Genomic DNA, 25,363 nt, shown 5'->3' with positions numbered 1-25,363 from the left:
AGGGGACATAATGGAATAAACAAGGAATAAACAGGAAGGTCCTTACAATGGCTACACACCATGTTGCAGCCACCTGAATACAACTCAAAGGAATAAGAAAGAAATGAAACAAGGCTGACCAATATTGAGTCCAGAAGACTATAGAGTCGAAAGAAGATGTGTTATTCCTCGAACTTGCATTGACACTATCTTGGACATTGTAACAGACCAAGAACAGAGTGAGAGCAAGTTGGAGAATTAAAATGACAAGCAACAGGAAGTTTGGGATTATGCAAAGCAGTCACCCTGTCTGCATCAAGACTACATCGTGAGCAGTGAATGTGGTTTGCTAAATTGACAGAAGTACAAGTAAATTTCTGTTTCACTTGAAAGGAGTGCACGAGGCCTTGGATGATGAACAGGGAGGTGGTAAAAGGACAGGTGGCCTGCGCCTACTTGGAAAAGTGATGTAGGAAAGGGTAGGGGTGTTGGGGGGACTGAGGACCATACTGATGGCTGAGATCAGTAACCTCTTGGAATCTAGAGAAACCAAGGGTTATGTGAGTCAGGCAGGAAGGCGGCGTTCAGTTTGAGGGTCAACCATGATCTGATTGAATGGTGGAGTGTGTTTTGAGGGACTATATGGCTTACTCTTTGTCTTATTCCTCATCACTGCTCTTATATGCTAATTCAGTGTAGACCACAGGTCCAACATCTTCATGGTCAGCATGGCCAAGTACCTCACTGTATCACGTGTTTATCTACTGAATCATTTAGCCAGTTTTATTCCTCTAGGCTTGCAAAAACTTCAGTTATCAGCTGCCTGGGCGTTAAACTGGGGAGTTCCCTCCCTGAACTTCTTTGATTCTCTACCACCTTCTCCTCCTTGAAGAATTTGCTTATGTGGATCGTTACCAAATTTAGTTTGATAACCATCCTGTGAACTACATTAAAGACACTATATAAATGCAGGTTGTTGAAGACGAATTGCTCACCAGTTCTACTTCTAGTCTGTTCCTCCTGTTGTGATGACTGTGCTCTCTGTTTATAATTGTATTTCTGTACACTTTAACTTTTCACTGCGTTCTAAGACAGCTTCCAGTTTCAAACAAAATCATTACTATCTTATTGAAATTAAACCAAAAATGCCAGGGCAACATTTAGCCCATTGGCAATGTTTTTGTTATGTGCAGAGCTACCAGTAAAATGTTGAAATGCATTGGAAACAAGGACCAGCTTTCTTAACATCACCCTTTAAAAAGATCATTACAACAGAAAAGGCTGACAACATAATTGACCCAGATACCTTTGAACACATCACTAATGCTGACTTCCTTTTAAAGACCACCAGCTGGATTCTCCATTCCTGAGACTAAGTGTTGACGCCGGGGCAGGATTCATGGACGTCCAAGACAGCAAAACTGGCGCCGCACCGAGGCTAATTCAGCGACTGTTAAGGGTCAATTCACAATTGGCACTCAGGAAGCTGACAAGCTGCTGCCTCAAATACACACACTTCACTCCCCACGCACACACCATCCCAGCCAACAAGATGGCACTGGGTGCACTGGAGCGCGCCCATAAGGCTGATGGGTCGCCCGGGCCAGAGGGCACCGAGGAGGGTGCCCTGGGGTGGGGGGGGGGGGGGGGTCCATGCAACCCGTGGCCCTAAATTCACAGTGGGCAGTCAGTGGTGTGCGCAGCTGCATGGCTTCCTTGCAAGCTGCGGCAATGGTGTTCCGTGCCCGTCCACCCTGACTCCACAGGCCAACCACCTCCTGGCCAACCCCCATACCCGCTACTCTACCTGACCCTGGCAGAAGCTCCCGGCCAGTGGCACAACTGTCAGCAAACTATGGCGTGTTGGACACTTTCTGTACCCCCTCTCCCTCCCTCAGCAGCCACGGCGCCTGTTTCCCGATTTTTAAAAGCGCAAGTGAACCTCACCATCGGGAACTCGGGCCATTGGAGGGGGAGAATCACGGAGGCTCTGGAGAATACCGGGTCAGGCCCACTAATGATATGTCAACGGCGTTTACTGTAGGCGCATTCTGGAACGCATTGACGCTGCTGTCAAGGTGCCGGAGAATTGCGATTTGTCGTGAAATTGCCGCCCACCGCGATTTTGGTGTCGGAACCAATTCTCCGCCCTATTGCGTTTCCCGATTTCACTACCCCACACCTCTGAACCTTCAGCTGCATGTTATTCAAGAATACACCAAGCCCCACATTTCAGAGAAAGGGGCTGAGAAACAGTCAGCAACGCTACACCTTATATAGAGCCCTGTAATTCAATGCATTTCCACAAATCCCTGTGAAAATCCAGGAGGAAGTTGAAAAGAATGGAAATGCACAGCAAGCCAGACAGCAGAAAAAATAGAAAGATTAACTGGAACCTAATACATTTCCTCCTTTTTCTTTCAAATTCACCATTGTTGTTGCCTCTCTGCAGCAAAAATATAGGACCTTATATTCCTTTATTGGCAAAAGGTAGATATAAGGAAAGGGTGGCAAAATGTCAAGAGAACAGATGCTTGCTACCAGGAGACGTACCCGGCCAGCAACCGCCTGAGGACCGAGACCTACCCGGCCAGCAACTGCCCGAGGATCAAGACCTACCCGGCCAGCAACTGCCCGAGGACCAAGACGTACCCGGCCAGCAACCGCCCGAGGACCGAGACCTACCTGGCCAGCAACCGCCCGAGGACCGAGACCTACCTGGCCAGCAACCGCCCGAGGACCGAGACCTACCCGGCCAGCAACCGCCCGACGACCGAGACCTACCCGGCCAGCAACCGCCCGAGGACCGAGACCTACCCGGCCAGCAACCGCCCGAGGACCGAGACCTACCCGGCCAGCAACCGCCCGAGGACCGAGACCTACCCGGCCAGCAACCGCCCGAGGACCAAGACGTACCCGGCCAGCGACCGCCCGAGGACCGAGACCTACCCGGCCAGCAACCGCCCGAGGACCAAGACGTACCCGGCCAGCGACCGCCCGAGGACCGAGACATACCCGGCCAGCAACCGCCCGAGGACCGAGACCTACCCGGCCAGCAACCGCCCGAGGACCAAGACGTACCCGGCCAGCAACCGCCCGAGGACCGAGACATACCCGGCCAGCAACCGCCCGAGGACCGAGACCTACCCGGCCAGCAACCGCCCGAGGACCGAGAACTACCCGGCCAGCAACCGCCCGAGGACCGAGACCTACCCGGCCAGCAACTGCCCGAGGACCGAGACCTACCCGGCCAGCAACAGCCCGAGGACCGAGACCTACCCGGCCAGCAACCGCCCGAGGACCGAGACCTACCCGGCCAGCAACCGCCCGAGGACCGAGACCTACCCGGCCAGCAACCGCCCGAGGACCGAGACCTACCTGGCCAGCAACCGCCCGAGGACCGAGACCTACCCGGCCAGCAACCGCCCGAGGACCGAGACCTACCCGGCCAGCGACCGCCCGAGGTCCGAGACCTACCTGGCCAGCAACCGCCCGAGGACCGAGACCTACCCGGCTAGCAACCGCCCGAGGACCGAGACCTACCCGGCCAGCGACCGCCCGAGGTCCGAGACCTACCCGGCCAGCAACTGCCCGAGGACCGAGACGTACCCGGCCAGCAACCACCCGAGGACCGAGACCTACCCGGCCAGCAACCGCCCGAGGACCGAGACCTACCCGGCCAGCAGCTGCCCGAGGACCAAGGCCTACCTGTCCAGCAAGTGCCCGATGACCAAGGCCTACCCGGCCAGCAGCTGCCCGAGGACCGAGACCTACCCAGCCAGCGACCGCCCGAGGACCGAGACCTACCCGGCCAGCGATGACCCAAGGACCGGGGCCCTCCCGTCCAGCGATCGCCCACCCCGCAACGGCCCAAGTACCAAGGCCTACCCGCCCAGCAATCGCCTGTCCTGCAACGGCCCAAGGACCGAGGCCTACCCACCCCACAACGGCCCAAGGACCGGAGCTTACCCGTTCAGCGATCGCCTGCCCCACAATGGCCCAAGTACTGGGGCCTACCCGCTCAGCAATCGCCCGCCCCACAACGGCCCAAGGACCGGGGCCTAACCGCCCCGCCACGGCCCAAGGACCGGGGCCTACCCGCCCCACAACGGCCCAAGGACCGGAGCTTACCCGTTCAGCGATCGCCTGCCCCACAATGGCCCAAGTACTGGGGCCTACCCGCTCAGCAATCGCCCGCCCAACCCCGCAACGGCCCAAGTACCAAGGCCTACCCGCCCAGCAATCGCCTGTCCTGCAACGGCCCAAGGACCGGGGCCTACCCGCCCAGCGACGGCCCAGGGACCGGGGCCTATCCGCTCAGCGATCACCTGCACCGCAACAGCCCAAGAACCGGATCCTACCTACGCCGCAACAGTCCAAGTACCAGGGCCTACCCACCCAGCGATCGCCTGTCCTGCAATGGCCCACGAACCGGGGCCAACCCGACCCGCGATCGCCTGCGCCGCAATGGCCCAGGGACCAGGGCCTATCCGCCCAACGATCGCCCGCGCCGCAACGGTCCAAGTACCGGGGCATACCCGCCCAGCGATTGCCTGCCCTGCAGCACCCAAGGATCGGGGCCAGCTCACCCAGCGTTCGCCCCCCCCCCCCTCTCCGCAACGGCCCAAGTACCGGTGCCTACCCGCCCCGCAACAGCCCAGGGACCGGTGCCTAGCCGCTCAGCGATTGCCCGCCCCTCAACGGCCCAAATACCGGGGCCTACCCGCACAGCGATCGCCTGTCCCACAATGGCCCAAGGACCGGGGCCTAGCTGCCCAGCGACAGCTCAAGGACTCACCAAAAACTCCATGACTTACCTGCTCCAGGTGAACTGCTGCATCCTTTCCCCGGTGTAGGCCTGTCTGGGCCCACACCGGAGCGCGACCACGTGACTGCTTCCTCCAGTCTCCGACCACATGACCTGACCCTACCACGTGGTTTTCAGCCTGTCCATCACCCTGAAGTACCACCACCACCAAGGTCAATCTCGGCGTGACTGGACCCTGGGGGGAAAGCGGGATTGCCCAAGCCAACCCCGAAGCGACAGGTACCCGCCTGACCACACCGGAAGGTGAACCCGATCTCACCGCCCCTCGATACCAGACAAACCCATGTACAACCCCCTCCAGTGAACCTGCCACCATCATCCATGACCCCTCCGAACATAACCACCTACCTTACGGAAATCCAGCCCTTCCATCTAAAGACAGCCGCTGACCCAGGAAGCGGGGAAAATGCACCTGACTTAAGGTGAAACTGAAATTGCGTGGCTTCAAGACCCTTCTTCCCAGCAGACTCCTGGCGAACGTTCAAGTAATTGAGAACAAGCTGGATGACCTCAAGGCTAGACTTACCTCCCAGAGGGAAGTGAGGAACTGCTCTGTTCTCTGCTTCATCGAGACATGGCTTATTCCAGCCACACCAGTCTGCACCATCCAACCCGTAGGCTTCTCGATCCACCGGATGGACCGCACGTTGGCTTCAGGCAAGTCGACGGGCGGGGTTATGTGCCTCCTCATCAACACCTCCTGGTGCTCGGATGTGCCACTAGCGTGCCATTGCTCCCCAGAGCTAGAATACCTGAGTGTGAAGTGTCGCCCTTTCTACCTCCCACGTGAATTCACCTCTGTACTCATCAAAGCAGTCTACATCCCAACCCAGGCGGGAGTGAAGAAAGCACTTAACGAACAACACTCCACCATTTACAACCAAGAAACAAATCATCCCGAAGCCCTGCCAATCGTGGCTGGAGACTTCAACCAGGCCAACCTCAGGAAGGTTCTACCCAAACTCCATCAACATACCTCCTGCCCCACCAGAAATGCAAACACCCTGGATCACTGCTACATGAGCATCAAAGGTGCCGACCGCTCCATTCCCCGACCACACTTTGGCAAATCCGACCACAAGTCGGTACTCCTACTTCCGGCTTACAAACAGCAACTCAAGTGTGCTGAGCCAGTCAAGAAAACCATGCAGTGTTGGTCCGAGGCATCAGAGGACACTCTCCGCGATTGCTTAGAGTCTGTGGACTGGTCCATATTCAAGGCCGCGGCAGCGAACCTGGACGAGTACGCAACCCCCGTCACAGACTTCATCAGTATGTGTGTCGAGGACTGTGTACCAAAGAAGACAATACTGGTGTTCCCCAATCAGAAACCCTGGCTCAACCAAAAGATCCACTCCCTGCTAAAGTCCCGGACAGAGGTGTTCAAGTCTGACGACCCTGACGTATATAAGAAATTCAGGTACGACGTACGGAAAGCCATCAGGGATGCCAAAAGACAATACCGCATCAAATTAGAGTCCTAGGCCAACGACACAAACCCAAGATGTCTATGGCAGGCCTTACATGAGATCACAGGCTACAAAGCAAGGCCAGGCGGAATCTCTGGGGCTGGAGAATCCCTCCCCAATGAACTGAACAAGTTCTATGCCCGCTTTGAACAGTCAGCCAAGACATCAGTGCCACCCACCCCAACAGCCCTGGGCACACCCATACCCACTATTACAGCCTCGAGGTAAGAACTGCCTTCTTGAAAGTAAACCCGCGGAAAGCGACGGGCCCCGACGGAGTCCTTGGACGACCACTCAGAGCCTGCGCAGACCAGCTGGCGAGTGTATTCGCAGATATCTTCAACACCTCACTTCTCCGCTCCGAGCACCCTACCTGCTTCAAGAAGACCACCATAATACCAGTACCAAAGAAGAATAAGGTAGCCTGCCTCAACGACTACCGACCGGTGGCCCTGATGTCTGTTATTATGAAATGCTTCGAACGGCTAGTCATGAGTCGGATCAACGCCAGCCTCCCAGACGGTCTCAATCCATTACAGTTCGCATACACGGCAACCGGTCCACAGCAGATGCTATCTCTCCGGCACTACAATCAACACTCAAACATCTCGACAACAAGGACACCTACGTCAGACTGCTGTTCTTAGACTACAGCTCCACCATCAACACCATTATCCCAACAAGACTAATAACCAAACTCTGCAATCTTGGACTTGAACCCTCCCTGTGCAGCTGGATCCTCGACTCCCTCACCAACAGACCGCAATCTGTCAGGATAGGCAACAACACCTCCTCCACAATAGTCCTCAACACCAGAGCCCCACAGGGATGTGTGCTCAGTCCTCTACTGTACTCTCGATACACACACGACTGTGTGGCGAGATTCAACTCCAATTCAATCTACAAATTTGCAGATGATACTGATGTGTTGGGCAGGTAGGTTCGATGTGGACTGCACTCGATGCAGGGAAGCTAGAAACAGACGTCTAACACTGGAGAAGATCCAACACTGTTTTATTCAACGATAGAACTGATATACATATTCAGCTGTGGGTCGACAGTATACTGAACTGACTGGAGACCTTGTAGTAGCCTGACCAGACTTACTAGCTACCGCATGGTGTTTGCACTGTGCTAGCTCGTGGACTCTGACTGTCTCAGAGGCTGGGTCACGAGAGAGCGGGAAAGCTAGTGCCCTCTGGCTTTATAGTGGTAGTGTCCTGTCTGGTGATTGGCTGCACTGTGTTGTGTGCTTACTGGTCATCCTGTGTGTCAATCACTGCCTGTCTGCATCTCATTATATACATGAGTGGATATTATGACAGATACGACTTTGGTGGGTCGTATCTCAAGCTACGACGAATCAGACTACAGAAGGGAGATAGATTACTTGGTTGCATGGTGTACCGAAAACAACCTCTCAGCACGGTAGCATTGTGGATAGCACAATTGCTTCACAGCTCCAGGGTCCCAGGTTCGATTCCTGGCTTGGGTCACTGTCTGTGCGGAGTCTGCACATTCTCCCCGTGTGTGCGTTGGTTTCCTCCGGGTGCTCCGGTTTCCTCCCACAGTTCAAAGATGTGCAGGTTAGGTGGATTGGCCATGCTAAAATTGCCCATAGTGTCCAAAATTGCCCTTCGTGTTGGGTGGGGTTACTGGGCTATTGGGATAGGGTGGAGATGTGGACCTTGGGTAGGGTGCTCTTTCCAAGAACCGGTGCAGACTCGATGGGCCGAATGGCCTCCTTCTGCAATGTAAATTCTATGAAATGTTGGAAAGGCCAAGGAACTGATCATCAACTTCAGGAAGCAAAGCACAACACACACTCCCGTCTACATCAATGGCTCCGAAGTGGAGATGGTCGATCGCTTTAAGTTTCTGGGGGTCACCATCACCAACAGTCTCTCCTGGTCCACTCACATTGATACAACAGTCAAGAAAGTCCAACAACATCTCTACTTCCTACGGAAGCTAAAGAAATTTGGCATGTCTGCATCCACTCTCACAAACTTCTACAGATGTGCCATAGAGAGCATCCTATCTGGCTGCATCACAGCCTGGTATGGCAACTGCTCGGCCAAGATCGCAAGAAACTGCAGAGTGTGGTGAACGCAGTCCAACCCATCACACAAGCTTGCCATCCTCCCATTGATTCTGTATACACCTCCCGCTGCCTCAGAAAGACAGACAGCATTGTCAGAGACCCCTCACACCCAGGCTTTGATCTCGTCCAGACCCTTCCATCAGGCAGAAGATACAGAAGTCTGAAAGACTCGCACTTCCAGACATAGGAACAGCTTCTTCCCTACAGTTACTAGACTCCTTAACGACTCTCCCTTGGACTGATCTGTTCCCTGTAAGAACACTATTCACTACGCCCTATGCTGCTCTTGTTTGGCTTTGTTCCGCATTGTAACCAATCACTATTTTGTCATGTGAGAGTACCTTTAAGGAATGGGTGTTTTTATAGAATAACTGTAGTGGGTGTACCTTTAAGAAATGGGTGTTTATTACTGCAGTGATGTCAGAGTGTGGGTGGAGCAGGGCTATCTGTCAGCTTTTTAGTTTCACTTTGAGAAAAGCTTGGGTGTGTCAGTGTTTTTTTGGTTTTGTTTCAGTGTTGGAGCTGCAGTCAGCCACAGAAGGTGTAATGTTGTTCTGTCTCCACGTAAAGACTATCTCTTGATCATTTGGTGAATTCAGAGTGATAACTGTTCTCAGTAGTGAATTTAAACCTGATGTGCTTCTGTTAAAAGTTTTTTTCAATGTCTTATGGATGTTAAAAGGAAAATGTAAGTATTACTTAGAATGTTGTATTCTTTGGGGGGGTTGTATTTGAATTAATGGTTGCTAAGATGTTCACTGTATGTTTTAAAAAGGTGAACTTGAATTCATAGAATAAACATTGTTTTGCTTTAAAAATTACTGTTAAGATGTCTGCTGTACCACACCTGTAGAGTGGGCCGTGTGCTCCCCATACCACAATCTAGTAAAAGTTGTGGATCAGGTGAACTCCATGATACACTTTGGGGTTCTCTAAACCCTGGTCCATAACAATTTGTTGATGCACCACTCTCAATGTACTCTGTCGATTATTCTTTTGTCTACTATGTACGTACTGTGTACGTTCCCTTGGCCGCAGAAAAATACTTTTCACTGTACTTCGGTACATGTGACAATAGATATCAATCAATCTACCACCTTAAGGATTCGCTTCCTCCATTGCCGGTGCACAGTGTGTATCATCAACAAACTGCTCTAAAACAATTCGCCGAGCCTCCTTTGACAGCACATTTCAAACCCATGTCCTCTGCCATCTAGAAGGACAAAGGTATCAGATGCATGATCGTTCGCCTCCAAGACTCGCACCATTCTGACTTGGAAATATATTACTTTCCCAAGGAATTTTAGGGATGGGAAACAAATGATGGATAAAAGCAAATTACTGCGGATGCTGGAATCTGAAACCAAAGAGAAAATGCTGAATAATCTCAGCAGGTCTGGCAGCATCTGTAGGGAGAGAACCTTGTCAAAGGGCCATCAGGACTCGAAACGTTAGCTGTTTTCTCTCCCCACAGATGCTCCCAGACCTGCTGAGATTTTCCAGCATTTTCTCTTTGGGAACAAATGATGGCCTTGCCAGTAAGGCTCACGTCCCATGAGCAAATGAAAAAAATAAGTTACTTGGATCTGGCTGAGGAGATGCCATGAGGTGATGTGTTGGCAAGAAGGTGACTGAGATTTGTCATCAGGTTCACCAAGACTTACAAAGACAGTCAACCATATGCCATAAACTACCAAAGTCATCACTGACCTCAACTCTTATGTCATATTACACTTCCACAGGATAACTCACCAGTCAGCACATTTCACTTCAAACCAGTTCTTTGAATATATAATTTTCATTCGAAATGCTAAAGAGGTGGCAGGGTGGCACAGTGGTTAGCACTACTTCCTCACAGCGCCAGGGATCCGGGTTCAATTCCGACCTTGGGTGATTGTGTGGAGTGTGCACATTCTCCTCATGTCTGCGTGGGTTTCCTCCGGGTACTCTGGTTTCCTCCCGCAGTCCAAAGATTCTCAGGTTAGGTGGATTGGCCATGATTAATTGTTCCTTAATGTCCAAAGGATTAGGTGGGGTTACGGGGAAATGGGCCTAGGCAGGGTGCTCTTTCAGAGGGTCGGTGCAAACTCGATGGGCTGAATGGCCTCCTTCTGCACTGTAGGGATTCTATGATATGATTTTATGAAAAGGGAATTTCAGGACCTAAAGAACTTAAAGAATAAATTAGTTAATTGCATAGTCCTACCATTAAACTCACTTCAAAGGGAGCGCAAGTTGTAATACAGGGTTGATGCCTGGGTCTGATCCTTCAAACACAAAGTCCTGCAAAGATTGTGGGAATGGAGTTTGCATAATCCTGGTGTTTTGTTTCTTCCAATGGTTATTCTACTGTATGTGACAATTAATGCAAACCTGATTTATCATATCCACTCTTTGTTCAAATAAGCTCCCTTACTTAAATAAATCCTTTGTCGAACAATTTCCATTATATTGTGCTAGCTCGTCTGAGTTGGTAACAATTTCATCCAAGTCAAGAGGTTGAAGGGGAGAAATTATTTTGTGCAGCGTTGTTTCCTGGGTTCCCTCAGGGTGGGCAGTACAACATGTCGCAACCGCATGACTGCCATGCTGCCAGACACTAAATTCCTCTCCTGAGTGTTCAAATCTCACTCCAGGACTTGAGTGGATGCTTTAATCTGACACGTCAATGTAATATTGAGGGAGTGCTGCACCATAAGAGCAACTGTCTTCAGAGGAGGCATTCAAATAAGGCTCTGTTTTGCCATTTCAAACATTCCATTATAAAATGGATTGTAAAGCCAACAGGGATAATAAATTATTACAAACAATTTAAAATGATAAACTGAGGAGCATTTTGAGGCAGTGGAATAATTTTCATTGGAGCAAAAGAGGCTAAAGGAGAAGGGAATTTAAAGAAAGAAAATCAAAAGGATTTGGGTGAACAGTGAAAGAATATTTCCTCTAATTAGTGAATTGGTGGCAAAGGATCTTCAATTAAAAGAATAAGGAGAGAGGTGAAGAGAGAAATTGATGGAATGCCTTGCTGTAGGAAGTAGTTTGCATTGTTCAAGGAAAAAGTGGATGATCATTTGAAATAGAGCAAGGTACAAGGCTATGGCGAGAGAACAGGGCAGTGGCATTGACTTTGGGTTTTTGTAGCGAGGATTTGGTACAGATGGGCAAAATGGCCTTCTTCTGCACTATAAATCCCGATGGTTTTATATGGTGTACAATGCAAGGAGCTTACCTCTGAATTTGGCTGCACTTTACCTGACCTGCCAGTATTTGATAGAGGTAGTTAATAGATTGAAATGGAAAAATGCTTCATTCATCAACACCGATATTGCTGATTTGACATTGCCAAAATTCACTAATACACATAATATACTTTTACTTCTATCGTTTATGGTTAGCTGGGATTGTAGCTTTGGACGGTCCCACTTTTTAACAGCTTCCTAGATCCCTGGCTTTTGTTTTTTTTAAATTTAAGCATAAGCTCATGACTTGCAATAAATATACATTTCCAAACAGTGAGATAATACTTTTTCCCCAATACAGCAACTCAAGTTAAATTAATTAAACCGCCTTAATAAAATGCCTTGCAGTTTTAAAACCATTCTTTTTTTCTCATTGAGAGGCACAGTGTCACAGTGGTTAGCACTGCTGCCTCACAGCGCCAGGGGCCCGGGTTCAATTCCGGCTTTGGGTGACTGTGTGGAGTTTGCCTTCTCCCCGTGTCTGCGTGGCGTTTCTGCCTACAGTTCAAAGATGTGCAGCTTAGGTGGATTGGCCAGGCTAAAGTGCCCCTGAGTGTGCAGGGATGTGTGGGTTGGGTGAAAGGTTTATGGGAAAAGGGCGGGGAAGTGGCCTTGGGTGGAGTACTCTTTCAGGGGGTTGGTGCAGACTCGATGGGCCGAATGACCTCCTTCTGCACTGTAGGGATTCTGGGATTCTGTGAAAGTTTAATTAGACTGGAAATGCCATTGCAGCAACTACTCCGAAGAGATTGTCACATAGGTAAAGAGAAAAAAAGAATCTATGCTTGGTAGAATTGATGTCTATATGTCTGTTTACTCATCTATCTGGATTCCAGAAATATGGCAGGAACAGGCCCTTTGGCCCACCAAGGCAATGTTGTTCTTCTCCAGGAGCCAACCAGTTGCTCGCCATATCCTTTCACACATTGATAGAATCAGCAGGTGCCAAAAATTGACGGTGCATCCACTTCTAGCTCGTGAATATTTGCCCAAGCTCTGAGGGGCTAACAGTGTTTTGTAGATTGAAATAGATTGGGGGGAAATAAATCAAAACTGTGCCCACAATTCCCACACTGCATTCTCAAAAAAAAACGTCTAGGCTGCAAGCTCTTCAAAGGGTCGAGGGTAAAAATGAATTCAAAGGTTTTTTTTTAAAACAAGCCGGATAAACACTTTAAAAAGTTTATCTCGGCGTGAAAAATAAGTACGGGAAGGAAAATTATTTTTGAAGGCTGAATCAAAAATGTATTATTCAGAAGTTCAGACACTGCCCTTTTCTCAGCCGAGGGGTTTCCTAAAGTCGAAAATAATGAGGAGTGGCTAACGCTATCTTAATTAACACTGACCTTATTACATCTGAAAATATGTGCACGCTAAAAGTCTGCTGAGACCCACACAGATAGAAGATCGGGTTAGCTCTTAGTAATTCGCTGCATAGGTAGTCGATGTAATATTTCAATACCTGTCGCTCCCATTGTATCCAAGTTAAATAAGAGCCCTGTATTGTTATACCCTGTATTGTTAAAGAAATTCCCTTGTGGGTGGGGACAGACCTAAACAATAGCTTTTCCCGGGAATAGTTTCTGTTTAAAATTGCAGAAAATTGGAAGCTATTTCTAAGTAATTTTGTCAACTCACCAAATGGGATTAAGGAATACAAATTGGTATATTCTAAAAAATAAACAGGATTTCTATTGAGGTATTAAACAGAAACATACTTATCGAGCTGAAGATTCAGTATTTGGTAGGAATGGACTGGGGGACAAGGTAATATTTGCCTTTGCAGCATTCCAGCTACTGTCTCTATCTTTCCGGAGCCCTGTTCCCTGCGTTCGTTTTACTAAAACATGTTGGTGAATTGACCCTGGTGAATTGACCCTTTAGTGGGCGGACTGTCCATTTTATGCAACTGGCTGTACACCAGAAAGTTGACTGCGATCCGCATGGAGAGGTCAAGCTGCTCCCTGTTGCACTCCCCGCAAGTTTTATTGGAATTGCTGCGAGTGTACAACACAGAGACAGGTCTGTGACGCTCATTTGCCTCCCCCAGGGATTCCTGTGGTCTGGTCCAGTCCTTCACTGATATTGGCCAGTTTTTGTTTTTTCCTGTTGTTGATGTTTGTGAATTGCCACTGTGTCAGCCGCAGATCGGACCGTGACTCCGCTGAGTGTGTGTGTGTGTGCTTGCTGATGTGCTAAACCGGGAGCAGTGTTCTACCCGAGCTCGTTGCAACAATGATAACAAGTGCAGCCCGAAGAAACGGCCCCCTTACCCTCCAGCTCTTCTTCGGAGATGTTGGCCAACTGTTCGATCTCGCTGCCGTCCGACAGTGAGCCGCTCAGATACTTCCCTTTGTACAGGAGGCCGGTGTGCACGGGATGGAAAGGCATCTTCTCCCTGTGTGTGAGAAAGAACATGCAAGGGGGAATGAACTCGGGCTGGTGGTGGTGAAGGGTGGTCGGTGGATTAAGTCGCTGGTCCCTCTTGCACTTTGCAGTTTCGGCACCTCAACACTGCAATTCCGCTACTTGCAACAGAAAGGGGATGGGGAAAGTGTTCGAGACGCTTCTAACGTCTGGCACCATTGGTGGTGGGGGGGGGGGGGGGGGGTGGAACATTCCAGGGAAACCTGATGGAAACTGCTCCCACTTGTTAGGGGAGATCAGTCCTCCCACTTTATACACAGCTTTTGCAAAGAATCTAAACTGCCCCGTTTGATTATCTCTGTAACTATCAGCAGCATTAACCTCCTCCCAGCCCCCTAATGCCCTCCCACTCAAAACCAGCCACTCCATTCTTCACTGTGAAGGTCAAATCCCGGATTCAGCCCCATTTACCTGCTCTGCTGCTGCTGGTGTCTCTGCTGTAATCCGAAGGAAAGATGCCTCTCGCCTTCCTGCCTTCCCCCCTCCTCCCGGTGCGCTGGCCAGTGGCCGGAGCAGCGCCTTCCCTCCGGGGAGTGAGTGGCAAAGTCACCTTTGACTAGAGGAGCTGGAGGAGGAGGTGAGTGTGGCTGGGGTGGCCCGGGGGACGGGGAGAGGGCTGTGTGCCCAGGCTGGGGCGGTCACTGGGGAGCTGGGGCCGCTTCACTTCACCATTTCCAAAGCCCAGGAGCGGCAGGTCCATTCGCTTCACACTGGCAGCGAGCAGGCGGCTGCCGCCGGGTTGTTCCCAGGAACCATTCGCAAAGTTGGTGTTGGTGCGGAAGGCGTGGCGCTGCCACACATCGGGGCAGCTTTGAGAAGGAGGGAGCTTCCCGCTCCGACCTGCCAGCTCAGAAATGTTGGGAGTCTTTTTAAAGGGGGGACTTTTATCTTGTCACTGGCTGCTCTGTGTGCCTGGGGTTTTCAACACCAGCTTGTGCGCATGCCTTGCACAAGGGTGAATTAAAGAGTTGTCACATCCAAGCATGGGGGGTTCTCTCTGATAGCTTTTAATCCCTGTGTAAATGACAATGTCTACAGGATATGCCAGGGATTGTTCATACCTGTTCATTGGCGCCGTCCCCTGAACGCACATCAACAGCTAAGCTTTCCTTATGGAGCACGATACATGGAACTACAATTGTAAAATTAAACCTCGTTAATATTGCCAGCACGTTCAAAGACTTCGCTGATTCTCAGTGATCGCAACAGGAATCCCGTCATTCCCCCCAGCCTCCTCACAATCCTGGTTTATCCTAAATGCCATTAAAAACATGGGACAGCAGTCAGCCATTCAGCCCCTCCAGCCTGTTCTGCTACTTAGTGAGGTCATGGCTGGTTGGTACCTTAACTTCATCCAGCTACATTCATCCACTGGAGAGAGTGCAAAGGAGATTCGGCAGAATTTTCCCCGGGCTGAAGCATTTCATAGAATCCCTACAGTGCATAAGGAGCCCCTTCGGCCCATCGAGCCTGCACCAATCCTTTGGGAGAGTATTCCACCAAGCCCACACCCCCATCCTATCCCAATAACCCCTTAACCTAACCTACACATTGGACAGTAAGGGCAATTTATCATGGCAGATCCGCCTAACCTGCACATCTTTGGACTGTGGGAGGAAACCGGAGCACCCGGAGGAAACCCACGCACACACGGGGTGAACACGCAAACTCCACACAGAGAGTCACCCAAGGTCGGAATCGAACCCAGGTCTTTGAGACCGTGCAGCAACAGTGCTAACCAGTGTGCCGCCGTGCTGTTCAACTACAAATAGAGGCTGGTTAGGCTGGGGTTGTTTTCATGAGAGCAGAGAAGGCTGAGGGGGGACCTGATTGAGTTGTACAAAATTATGAGGGACATGGATAGGGAAGGAATTTAGTAGAGTGGTCAATAACCAGGAGGCATTGGTTTAAGGCAAAGGGCAGGAGATTTAAGGGTGTTTGAAGATCATATTTTTCACATAGAGGGTGATGGAAATCTAGAACTCAATGTCTGAAAAGGTGGTAGAGGTGGGAACCATCACATTTAGATGAGCACTTGCAATGCCATAACATACAAGTGGTGGAAAATGGGGTTAGAACAGACAAGTGTTTAGTGGCTGGCACAGACATGATGGGTCGAAAGGCCTCTTTCTGAAATTTAAAACTCGATGACTCTAGGGCTGTAACTTTCCAGCCAATCACGCCAGTGAGATCTTCCAGTCCCGCCGATGGTGCATCACAGCTGTGGGTTTCCCATCAGCGAGGGACACATTCAACCAGAAATCTCATTGGCAACGGCGGGAAGAAGATCCCGCTGCCGGCCAATGGCGGGCCGCCTCCTTGTGTGGTAAACCCGCCCTATGACTATGATCGCCCCTTGACCTCTTCTACCATTGCCTAGAAAAAAACTGTCAATCTCACATTTAAAATTAATATTTGAGTGAGCTTTCTGCAGGAGAGAGTTCTACATTTCTACCACACTTTGTGCCAAGAAGTGGGGCGGGATTGGGGCTGCCCCACAATGGGAAATCCCATTTACCGGCCGGCGTAACGGAGCATCCCGCCGGCAGGGTGAGGCAGAAATGTGGCACGGTGGGATGGAGCATCCCACGGGTAGTTCCTAACTTCCCACCTGATTGGTTCGGCTCGGAATTTATGATTATATACCCTTGCTCTAGTCTTTCCCAGCAGTAGAAAAATGTTTCTATTTACCCCATCAAATGTTTCAAAATCTCTAAACCAAATCTTCAGTCAAATTACCTTATATTTTTCACAGGATGAGGGCATCACTGGCTTGGCCAACATTTCTTGCCCATCTCTAATTGCCCTTGAGAAGGTGGTGGTGAGCTACCTTCTTGAACCACTGCAGACCATGGCTGTATGTCCACCCACAGTGCAGTTAGGGAGGAAGTTCCAGGATTTAGATGGTATACACTACTGCCACTGTGCATCGGTGGTGAATGTTTAAGTTGGTTGAAGCGGTGCTGATCAAATGGACTGCTTGTCCTGGATGGCATTGAGCCTTTTGAGTGTTGTTGGAGCTGCACTGATCCAGGCAAGCTGGAGTATTCCATCACATTCCTGATTTGTGATTGGTGGATGATTGAAAGACTTTGGGGAGTCAGGAGGTAGGTTACTCATTTCAGAATTTCCCTCCACTGACCTGCTCTTGGAACCACAGTATTTATATGGCTAGTCCAGTTCAGTCTCTGCTCAACCCCCAGGATGTTGATAGTGGAGGCATTTGTTTGGTGTGTATGTCATTTGCCACTTATCAGCCCAAGCATGAATGCTGAACAGGTCTTGCTGCAAGTTGGCACAAACTATCTGAGAAGTCATGAGTGGTACTGGATATCGTGCAATCACCAGAGAACATCCTCACTCCAGACCTTATGGCAGAAGAATGGTCATTGATGGAGCAGGTAAAGATGGTTGGGCCAAGGAGACCACCCTGAAGAACTTCTGTAGTGATGTTCCAAGCTGTAATGGTTATCCTCCAGCAATCACAACCATCTTCCTTTGTACTAAGTATGACTCTAGCCAGTAGAGACTTTTGACTGATCCATATTGACTCCAGTTTGCCAGGTCCCCTGATGCCAAACTTGGTCAAACGCGGTCTTGATGTTCAGCAATTTATTTGGAGTGAGATCAAGCGTCAAAATATCTCATAGACAAGATATGGCCAACAAGGACATGAAGGTAAATAAAAGAGAAGTTCAACAAAATTATTGATTTACAGTCAGAGTGGGGTGCGGTGAGGGTAACCCTGGAACCTTATCAAGGTTGGCTTAGCGGGCAAGGAATAAGGAAAAGATGTGACCGAAGCAATTGAAATTAGTTGCAAAATTTGACGGATCATTTACCTGGAAGGTTTCTCCAGGTTATCTCCATCCTCAAACCACCTGCCCCACCCAATATATCTATCTTCACAGTAATTAGTTAATAATGATAGCTACAGTACCCACAATCCCCCCATGCTCCCGAATCTGCTCTATCCAGTTACCAGACATCTCCTGACATGGTCCAATCAGGTCTGGCAATGGATGGCTAAACAATTTGTGCAGCAGATATATTCCAGTCTAAGCCCATTCAACTTGAAGGAATGCAGATGGAGGCCATATGCCAGGTGGGGGAGGAAGTAAGGACAAGGACATTAAAGGCAAAAGTGACACAATGATTGGGCAGACTGATAACTGCAGATGTATTGTTACCAGCAGGGGGAGGGGTCAGAAACTAGACAAATGGAAATTTGATTTGCACTTGCAAGTGACATGATCAAATAGTTTTATCCAGGAATGGATGCAGAAGCAAATGGAGGTTATCACGGTGCGGTGAGTTGTGAGAGTTACAAGAAAATGTTCAGAGATGGCCATGTTTGTGGTCAATGTGTGGGAGTAGGAGAGGCCACATGAGATGACAAGGTCAAGGGGATGACTAGGAATATGGTGAGGATATTTTATACGGAGGGAGAGCCTAAAAGAGGCTAAAGGAGTATAGGATGGCTGTAAAATTCGGAGGAATGGACAAAGTGAATTGTGATTAAGATTAAAATCAACATGGGTAAGGAAATACTCAGTCAGGAAAGGAGAAGAATTCACGATGGAATTTAATGGAATGGTGGAGGAGAAGGATTTTAAATGGAGGTAAGAGGGATGGAAGATATTGATAAGCTTCACAACCCAGCCATGATAGTTCAGGAGGAGCGGATGGTGCAAAGGAAATCCAGATGGGGGGGCTTCAGTGAGCAACAAAGTGACACCATCTCTCAGATTATCGATGGCAAGAGCTTTGTTCACAAGTGCACATTTATGATATCACATTATCATTTCTCTTAGCTGCTCTGGCCAAAAAAACATGCTCTTACTGTATTTTCAAGAGAGTGCCGTGTATTGTCCAATTTTTCCGTGTTCGATTATGTCCATCTGCTGACTATTGATGCTCATTGTGCTTAATTCTTAAACCTGGAGCATGGGAGGGGCTCAGAAAAAGGTAAACAAACTGCAGAAAGAGCTGGAAGCCATGAAGCATGGAGTGGACATCTTAAAGCACTGTGAATAAAGCCCGTTACACAGGTAGAGATTTAGATGTCATCTTTGCATAGAACCGAGATATAAAACATTGATCTGAAGGAAGTCTAAGAGCCCCCAGGCTGCTTGGTATCTCCATAGTAGCAGGACGTATGTCATTTACTGGGACAGGGCCCACAAATGTTTCAGCGCCACTTGTTGTGGGGAAGGATGCACTGCACCACAATGGGGCAAGCTGGACCTTCCAGCAGCCTGTAACCCAAATTGTGCTCATCCACGTTTTTTAAGGACTGTTAGGGAATGGATGTTCTTACTAATTAAATTCATAAATTATTCCACATGATAACAGGGTTCAAAGGCGTGTATTGGCTTTCATAGGAATTAAGCATATAATGATAACTATTATTAATCATAATTATGATCTATGATTTTGAGTTAGCACTCTCCCATTTTGCTGCAGCTTAGTGCTGAAGGTCAGTCTCCCTGCCTCTCCCTATTACTCACTCCATTAACTTCACTGTATTTTTTAAATCAATCTTAAAGTGAGAGAAAATGATTAAAATTGTTTTAAATGCTGCAGCTGCAGGTATTTTAGGGGGCTCGGTCTATCCTCCCCTTGGGGAAAGCACCAAGATTTTTAACTTTAAGGTACCAAGATGTTTGCATTGAATATTCACCCAAGGCTTTATAGAAGGAGATTTCCAATGATTTAATTCGTCCACACCTCCCCGACAATGAGGCATATTTCTCTATTATCTGTTTACTAAAGTGAAATTAGCTGCACGGATACTACATTATTGCTTTATTTTCACAGATCGCAGAATTTACAGCGCAGAAGGAGGCCATTGGGCCCATTGGGTCTGCACTGGCTCTTGGAAAGAGCACCCCACTTTTTAACTGGTCACAAACAGTTTTTTTAAAGAACAATTTTTATTTTAATAACTGAAACAGCTTGGCTGGGTGGTAGCACTCACACCCTATGAAGAACTTTGCACACAGAACTTGGTGAGTGTTTGGTAAACGCAATGGCTTGCTAGGTGGATTGATGGCAAGAATTGCGCATGAGAATAGGAATTTAGTGCTAAGGGGGCTTGGGTTGCGAAAAACTTAAAGAAAGAGGGAACAGGAAATAAATACATAAAGAATCAGAGTAATTAATTAGACCTAAGGGCACAGTGATATATATATATTTCATAATAATTGGAGACTTCAACTATCCTAATACAGACTGGGAAATAGCTGTGTTCAGGGAAAGGTGTGGGAAGATTTCTGAAATATGTACAAGGGAACTTCCTTCCGTATAACCCATAGAATCCCTACGGTGCAGAAGAAGTCTATTCAACCCATCAGGTCTGTTCCATCCTCTGAAAGAGAACCCTACCTAGTCCCACTCCCCTGCCCTATCCCCATCTAACCTGCACATCTTTGGACTGTGGGAGGAAACCCGAGCACCCAAAGGAAACCCACCCACACAAGGGGAGAACGATCAAACTCCACTCAGACAGTCACCCAAGGCTGGAATCGAACCAGGGTCCCTGGTGCTGTGAGGCAGATCCATATTTTGCTAGCCCATTGAGGAAGGAAACACTGCTGGGTTTTATTCTGGGGAATGAAGTTGGGCAAGCAGAATATGTTTCATGGGAATAAAAGTATCATTGTTCAAAAAGTTGAGGAAAAATTAGATGTGCAAGTATTCAACTGGAAAAGTCCTATTTCAGTGAGTTGAAAAGTTCCATATGAATTGAAATCAATGATTGGCAGGCAAAACAATGAATGAGCGTGGGAGGCCTTCAAGGGCGATAGTTTTCCCCATGAGGGGGAAAAGGAAAGGCGTCAAAACATGTACTTCCTGAAAGACTAAAGGTTTAGAAACTAAAAAGAAGGCTTATGGTAAATGTTCAGTTCATAATTCAGTAGAGAATCTAAAAAAATAAAAAAACAGGAAATAACTGAAATTAGAGAGGCAAAGAGAGTATGTGAGAATAGATTAACGGGTAACATAAAAAGGTCTTTGAATGTCATAACAAACATAAAGATAGTAACAATGTAGTCAAAGCGAGAGTAGGATGGTTATGGACCAAAATGGAGATCTTGTGGCAGCTGAGGTAATAAGTAATGCTTCGCATCTGTAATAATTAAAGAATATTCTGCCAAATTCATTGTAAAGAAGGAGGTAAAAAAGAAGCAGGATAAGATAAAATAGGTGAAGAGGAGGTACTTAAAAGGTTTCACAGAGTCAGTCTAAGCGCAATTGACTGAATGGTTTCCTGTGTTGTCTCATTCTGTGATTCTCGGTCATTCATTCTAGTTCTACTCCAGAGCATGAGGGGAGAAACTAGACTGGCACTCCAGGAGCATTCTATTGCTTCCTTACGGTAAGACCATAAACCAAGGTATTACAATTTTAATGGTTGAGGTGAATATCTCACGAAACTGTTCCAAGAGGTCAGTTTTCTGACTAAAATTCATTCCTTTCTTCCTCTACCAAAAGCAGGTCATCTTATGATTCAGGTGTTTTCTATTTGTGGGATCTGCTGTGCACACATCCGCTACATTTGCAAAGCAACAAGCACTCCACCAAATTAAAAACCTCATTAAAATCTAACTGTACAGGAGGAGAGCTATTAAAGTGTATTCACTTTTCCATTGATTAGTAGAGCTGAACCATGGCTTTGAAAGTGAGCATTTGATCACCACAGCTGTCTAATTACAGATAAATTGAAGAGTTGTCATAAGGCTGCTGTTGGACCATGCTGCCTCCTAGTGGCCAATTTGGAAAAGAACTGGCAGGTTCCTTACCCACAATAATACAGGTATGTGACCTGACCAAATCTGCTCTGAACGAATAAGAAACACCTTAAACATACGTGGAAAATACTCAGATCCGAATATCAGTTTTAGCATATTTATGCACAGCGCATATTTATGCACAGACTCATCAGGTCATTTTCAGTTTGCCAGCAAATAAATAATTGATCTCATTCTACACTGATCTTATCATTGTTTATCAAGAGGAAATATTTACACAAAATCAATATTCTCAAATTAGGCGAGTTTCGAAACACTAGTTGGAAGGACTGCTCGAGTTGCTGCCTAGGTGAAAAATCATAAACACATTTCGATTGAAGCTATGCTTGAATATTGCTACACATAGGAAGCAGAAAAATCAATTTCTCCCGGAAGGTAGACTGTTTAGCAAGCATCCTTCAGAAAGCTAGCAGAGGGGACTTCCGGTGACGGCGGGCGGGAGGCAGCTGCACACTGGAGGGCTCCCGCTCGGGAATAGAGATTTTGGGGTTTTAACGCCCGGTCCCAGGGGCAACGGAGGCTGAAAAAGCTGTAAGAAGGCACAAAGAGCAGAAATGTCCAAGCTTGGGAAAAAAACGGCCGTGAAAAAGGGGGTTAATCATCCAAGTGGCGCGGGAATGGGAGCGGCTGCAAAAATTGAATCTGGCCAGGCTAGTGGACCAAATGAAGGACGATTTCCGGAGATGGGACACGCTCCCGTTGTCGCTGGCCGGGAGGGTACAAACGGTGAAAATGCTGGTCCTCCCGACGTTCCTATTTGTATTTCAGTGTCTCCCCATTTCTATTCCGCGGTCCTTTTTTAAGCGGGTCAGCAGGGTGATCACGGGCTTCGTCTGGGCGGGCAAGACCCCGCGGGTAAGGAAGGTAATGCTCGAGCGGAGCCGGGGAGAGGGAGGGCTGGCTCTGCCAAATTTTAGCAACTATTATTGAGTGGCTAACTTTGCCATGATCAGGAAGTGGGTGGTGGGGGAGGGGTTGGCGTGGGTGCGTATGGAGGCAGCTTCTTGTAAGGGCACCAGCCGGGGGGCGTTGGTAACTGCGCCTCTGCCGCTCCCGCCGGTGCGGTATTCCACCAGCCCCGTGGTGGTGGCGGTCCTGAGAGTTTGCGGCCAGTGGAGGTGGCATGTGGGGGCAGTGGGAGCATCGGTCTGGGCCCCAATTTGTGATAACCACCGGTTTGCCCCGGGGAGTATGGATAGGGGGTTCCGGGTGTGGCGGAGAGCGGGGATTGAGAGGATGGGGATAGAACATAGAACATAGAACATAGAACAATACAGCGCAGTACAGGCCCTTCGGCCCACGATGTTGCACCGAAACAAAAGCCATCTAACCTACACTATGCCATTATCATCCATATGTTTATCCAATAAACTTTTAAATGCCCTCAATGTTGGCGAGTTCACTACTGTAGCAGGTAGGGCATTCCACGGCCTCACTACTCTTTGCATAAAGAACCTACCTCTGACCTCTGTCCTATATCTATTACCCCTCAGTTTAAAGTTATGTCCCCTCGTGCCAGCCATATCCATCCGCGGGAGAAGGCTCTCACTGTCCACCCTATCCAACCCCCTGATCATTTTGTATACCTCTATTAAGTCTCCTCTTAACCTTCTTCTCTCCAACGAAAACAACCTCAAGTCCATCAGCCTTTCCTCATAAGATTTTCCCTCCATACCAGGCAACATCCTGGTAAATCTCCTCTGCATCCGCTCCAAAGCCTCCACGTCCTTCCTATAATGCGGTGACCAGAACTGTACGCAATACTCCAAATGCGGCCGTACCAGAGTTCTGTACAGCTGCAACATGACCTCCCGACTCCGGAACTCAATCCCTCTACCAATAAAGGCCAACACTCCAGAGGCCTTCTTCACAACCCTATCAACCTGGGTGGCAACTTTCAGGGATCTATGTACATGGACACCTAGATCCCTCTGCTCATCCACACTTTCAAGAACTTTACCATTAGCCAAATATTCCGCATTCCTGTTATTCCTTCCAAAGTGAATCACCTCACACTTCTCTACATTAAACTCCATTTGCCACCTCTCAGCCCAGCTCTGCAGCTTATCTATATCCCTCTGTAACCTGCTACATCCTTCCACACTATCGACAACACCACTGACTTTAGTATCGTCTGCAAATTTACTCACCCACCCTTCTGCGCCTTCCTCATTGATAAAAATGACAAACAGCAACGGCCCCAGAACAGATCCTTGTGGTACTCCACTTGTGACTGTACTCCATTCTGAACATTTCCCATCAACCACCACCCTCTGTCTTCTTTCAGCTAGCCAATTTCTGATCCACATCTCTAAATCACCCTCAATCCCCAGCCTCCGTATTTTTTGCAATAGCCTACCGTGGGGAACCTTATCAAACGCTTTGCTGAAATCCATATACACCACATCAACTGCTCTACCCTCGTCTACCTGTTCAGTCACCTTCTCAAAGAACTCAATAAGGTTTGTGAGGCATGACCTACCTTTCACAAAGCCATGCTGACTATCCCTGATCATATTATTCCTATCTAGATGATTATAAATCTTGTCTCTTATAATCCCCTCCAAGACTTTACCCACTACAGACGTGAGGCTCACCGGTCTATAATTGCCGGGGTTGTCTCTGCTCCCCTTTTTGAACAAAGGGACCACATTTGCTGTCCTCCAGTCCTCTGGCACTATTCCTGTAGCCAATGATGACATAGAAATCAAAGCCAAAGGTCCAGCAATCTCTTCCCTGGCCTCCCAGAGAATCCTAGGATAAATCCCATCAGGTCCCGGGGACTTATCTATTTTCAGCCTGTCCAGAATTGCCAACACCTCTTCCCTACATACCTCAATGCCATCTATTCTATTAGCCTGGGGCTCAGCATTCTCCTCCACAACATTATCTTTTTCCTGAGTGAATACTGACGAAAAATATTCATTTAGTATCTCGCCTATCTCTTCAGACTCCACACACAATTTCCCATCCCTGTCCTTGACTGGTCCTACTCTTTCCCTAGTCATTCGCTTATTCCTGACATACCTATAGAAAGCTTTTGGGTTTTCCTTGATCCTTCCTGCCAAATACTTCTCATGTCCCCTCCTTGCTCGTCTTAGCTCTCTCTTTAGATCCTTCCTCGCTACCTTGTAACTATCCATCGCCCCATCCGAAACTTCACACTTCATCTTCACATAGGCCTCCTTCTTCCTCTTAACAAGAGATTCCACTTCCTTGGTAAACCACGGTTCCCTCGCTCGACGCCTTCCTCCCTGTCTGACCGGTACATACTTATCAAGAACACGCAGTAGCTGATCCTTGAACAAGCCCCACTTATCCAGTGTGCCCAACACTTGCAGCCTACTTCTCCACCTTATCCCCCCCAAGTCACGTCTAATGGCATCATAATTGCCCTTCCCCCAGCTATAACTCTTGCCCTGCGGTGTATACTTATCCCTTTCCATCATTAACGTAAACGTCACCGAATTGTGGTCACTGTCCCCAAAGTGCTCTCCTACCTC

General features: G+C 48.5%; 1 protein-coding gene and 1 long non-coding RNA gene across 5 annotated transcripts in view; one reads left to right on the top strand and one right to left on the bottom strand.

Moving 5' to 3' along the window:
* The window catches only part of caln1 (calneuron 1), a 600,077-nt gene extending 585,137 nt beyond the window's left edge, over positions 1-14,940 (bottom strand). For 2 of the 4 annotated variants that reach the window (XM_072469448.1, XM_072469450.1), the window contains exons 1-2: positions 14,458-14,940; positions 13,893-14,017 (exon numbers count right to left, since the gene is read on the bottom strand). In XM_072469448.1, the coding sequence (XP_072325549.1) occupies positions 13,893-14,010 (118 nt within the window). In that variant the 5' untranslated portion in view covers positions 14,011-14,017; positions 14,458-14,940. The remainder of the gene's footprint in view (positions 1-13,892; positions 14,018-14,457) is intronic. The other 2 variants (XM_072469446.1, XM_072469447.1) reach the window with 2 other exon arrangements.
* Positions 14,442-25,363, top strand: part of LOC140386769 (uncharacterized) — a 76,108-nt gene continuing 65,186 nt past the window's right edge. The window contains exons 1-4 of the long non-coding RNA XR_011933666.1: positions 14,442-14,623; positions 19,867-20,057; positions 21,361-21,427; positions 21,766-21,865. This is a non-coding gene — a long non-coding RNA (uncharacterized lncRNA). The remainder of the gene's footprint in view (positions 14,624-19,866; positions 20,058-21,360; positions 21,428-21,765; positions 21,866-25,363) is intronic.

The sequence above is a fragment of the Scyliorhinus torazame genome, chromosome 12 (genome assembly GCF_047496885.1).
Source record: "Scyliorhinus torazame isolate Kashiwa2021f chromosome 12, sScyTor2.1, whole genome shotgun sequence".
Classification (NCBI taxonomy): Eukaryota; Metazoa; Chordata; class Chondrichthyes; order Carcharhiniformes; family Scyliorhinidae; genus Scyliorhinus; species Scyliorhinus torazame.
The sequence above is the reverse complement of the archived record's forward strand: the minus strand, read 5'-3'. Positions and strand labels throughout refer to the sequence as shown.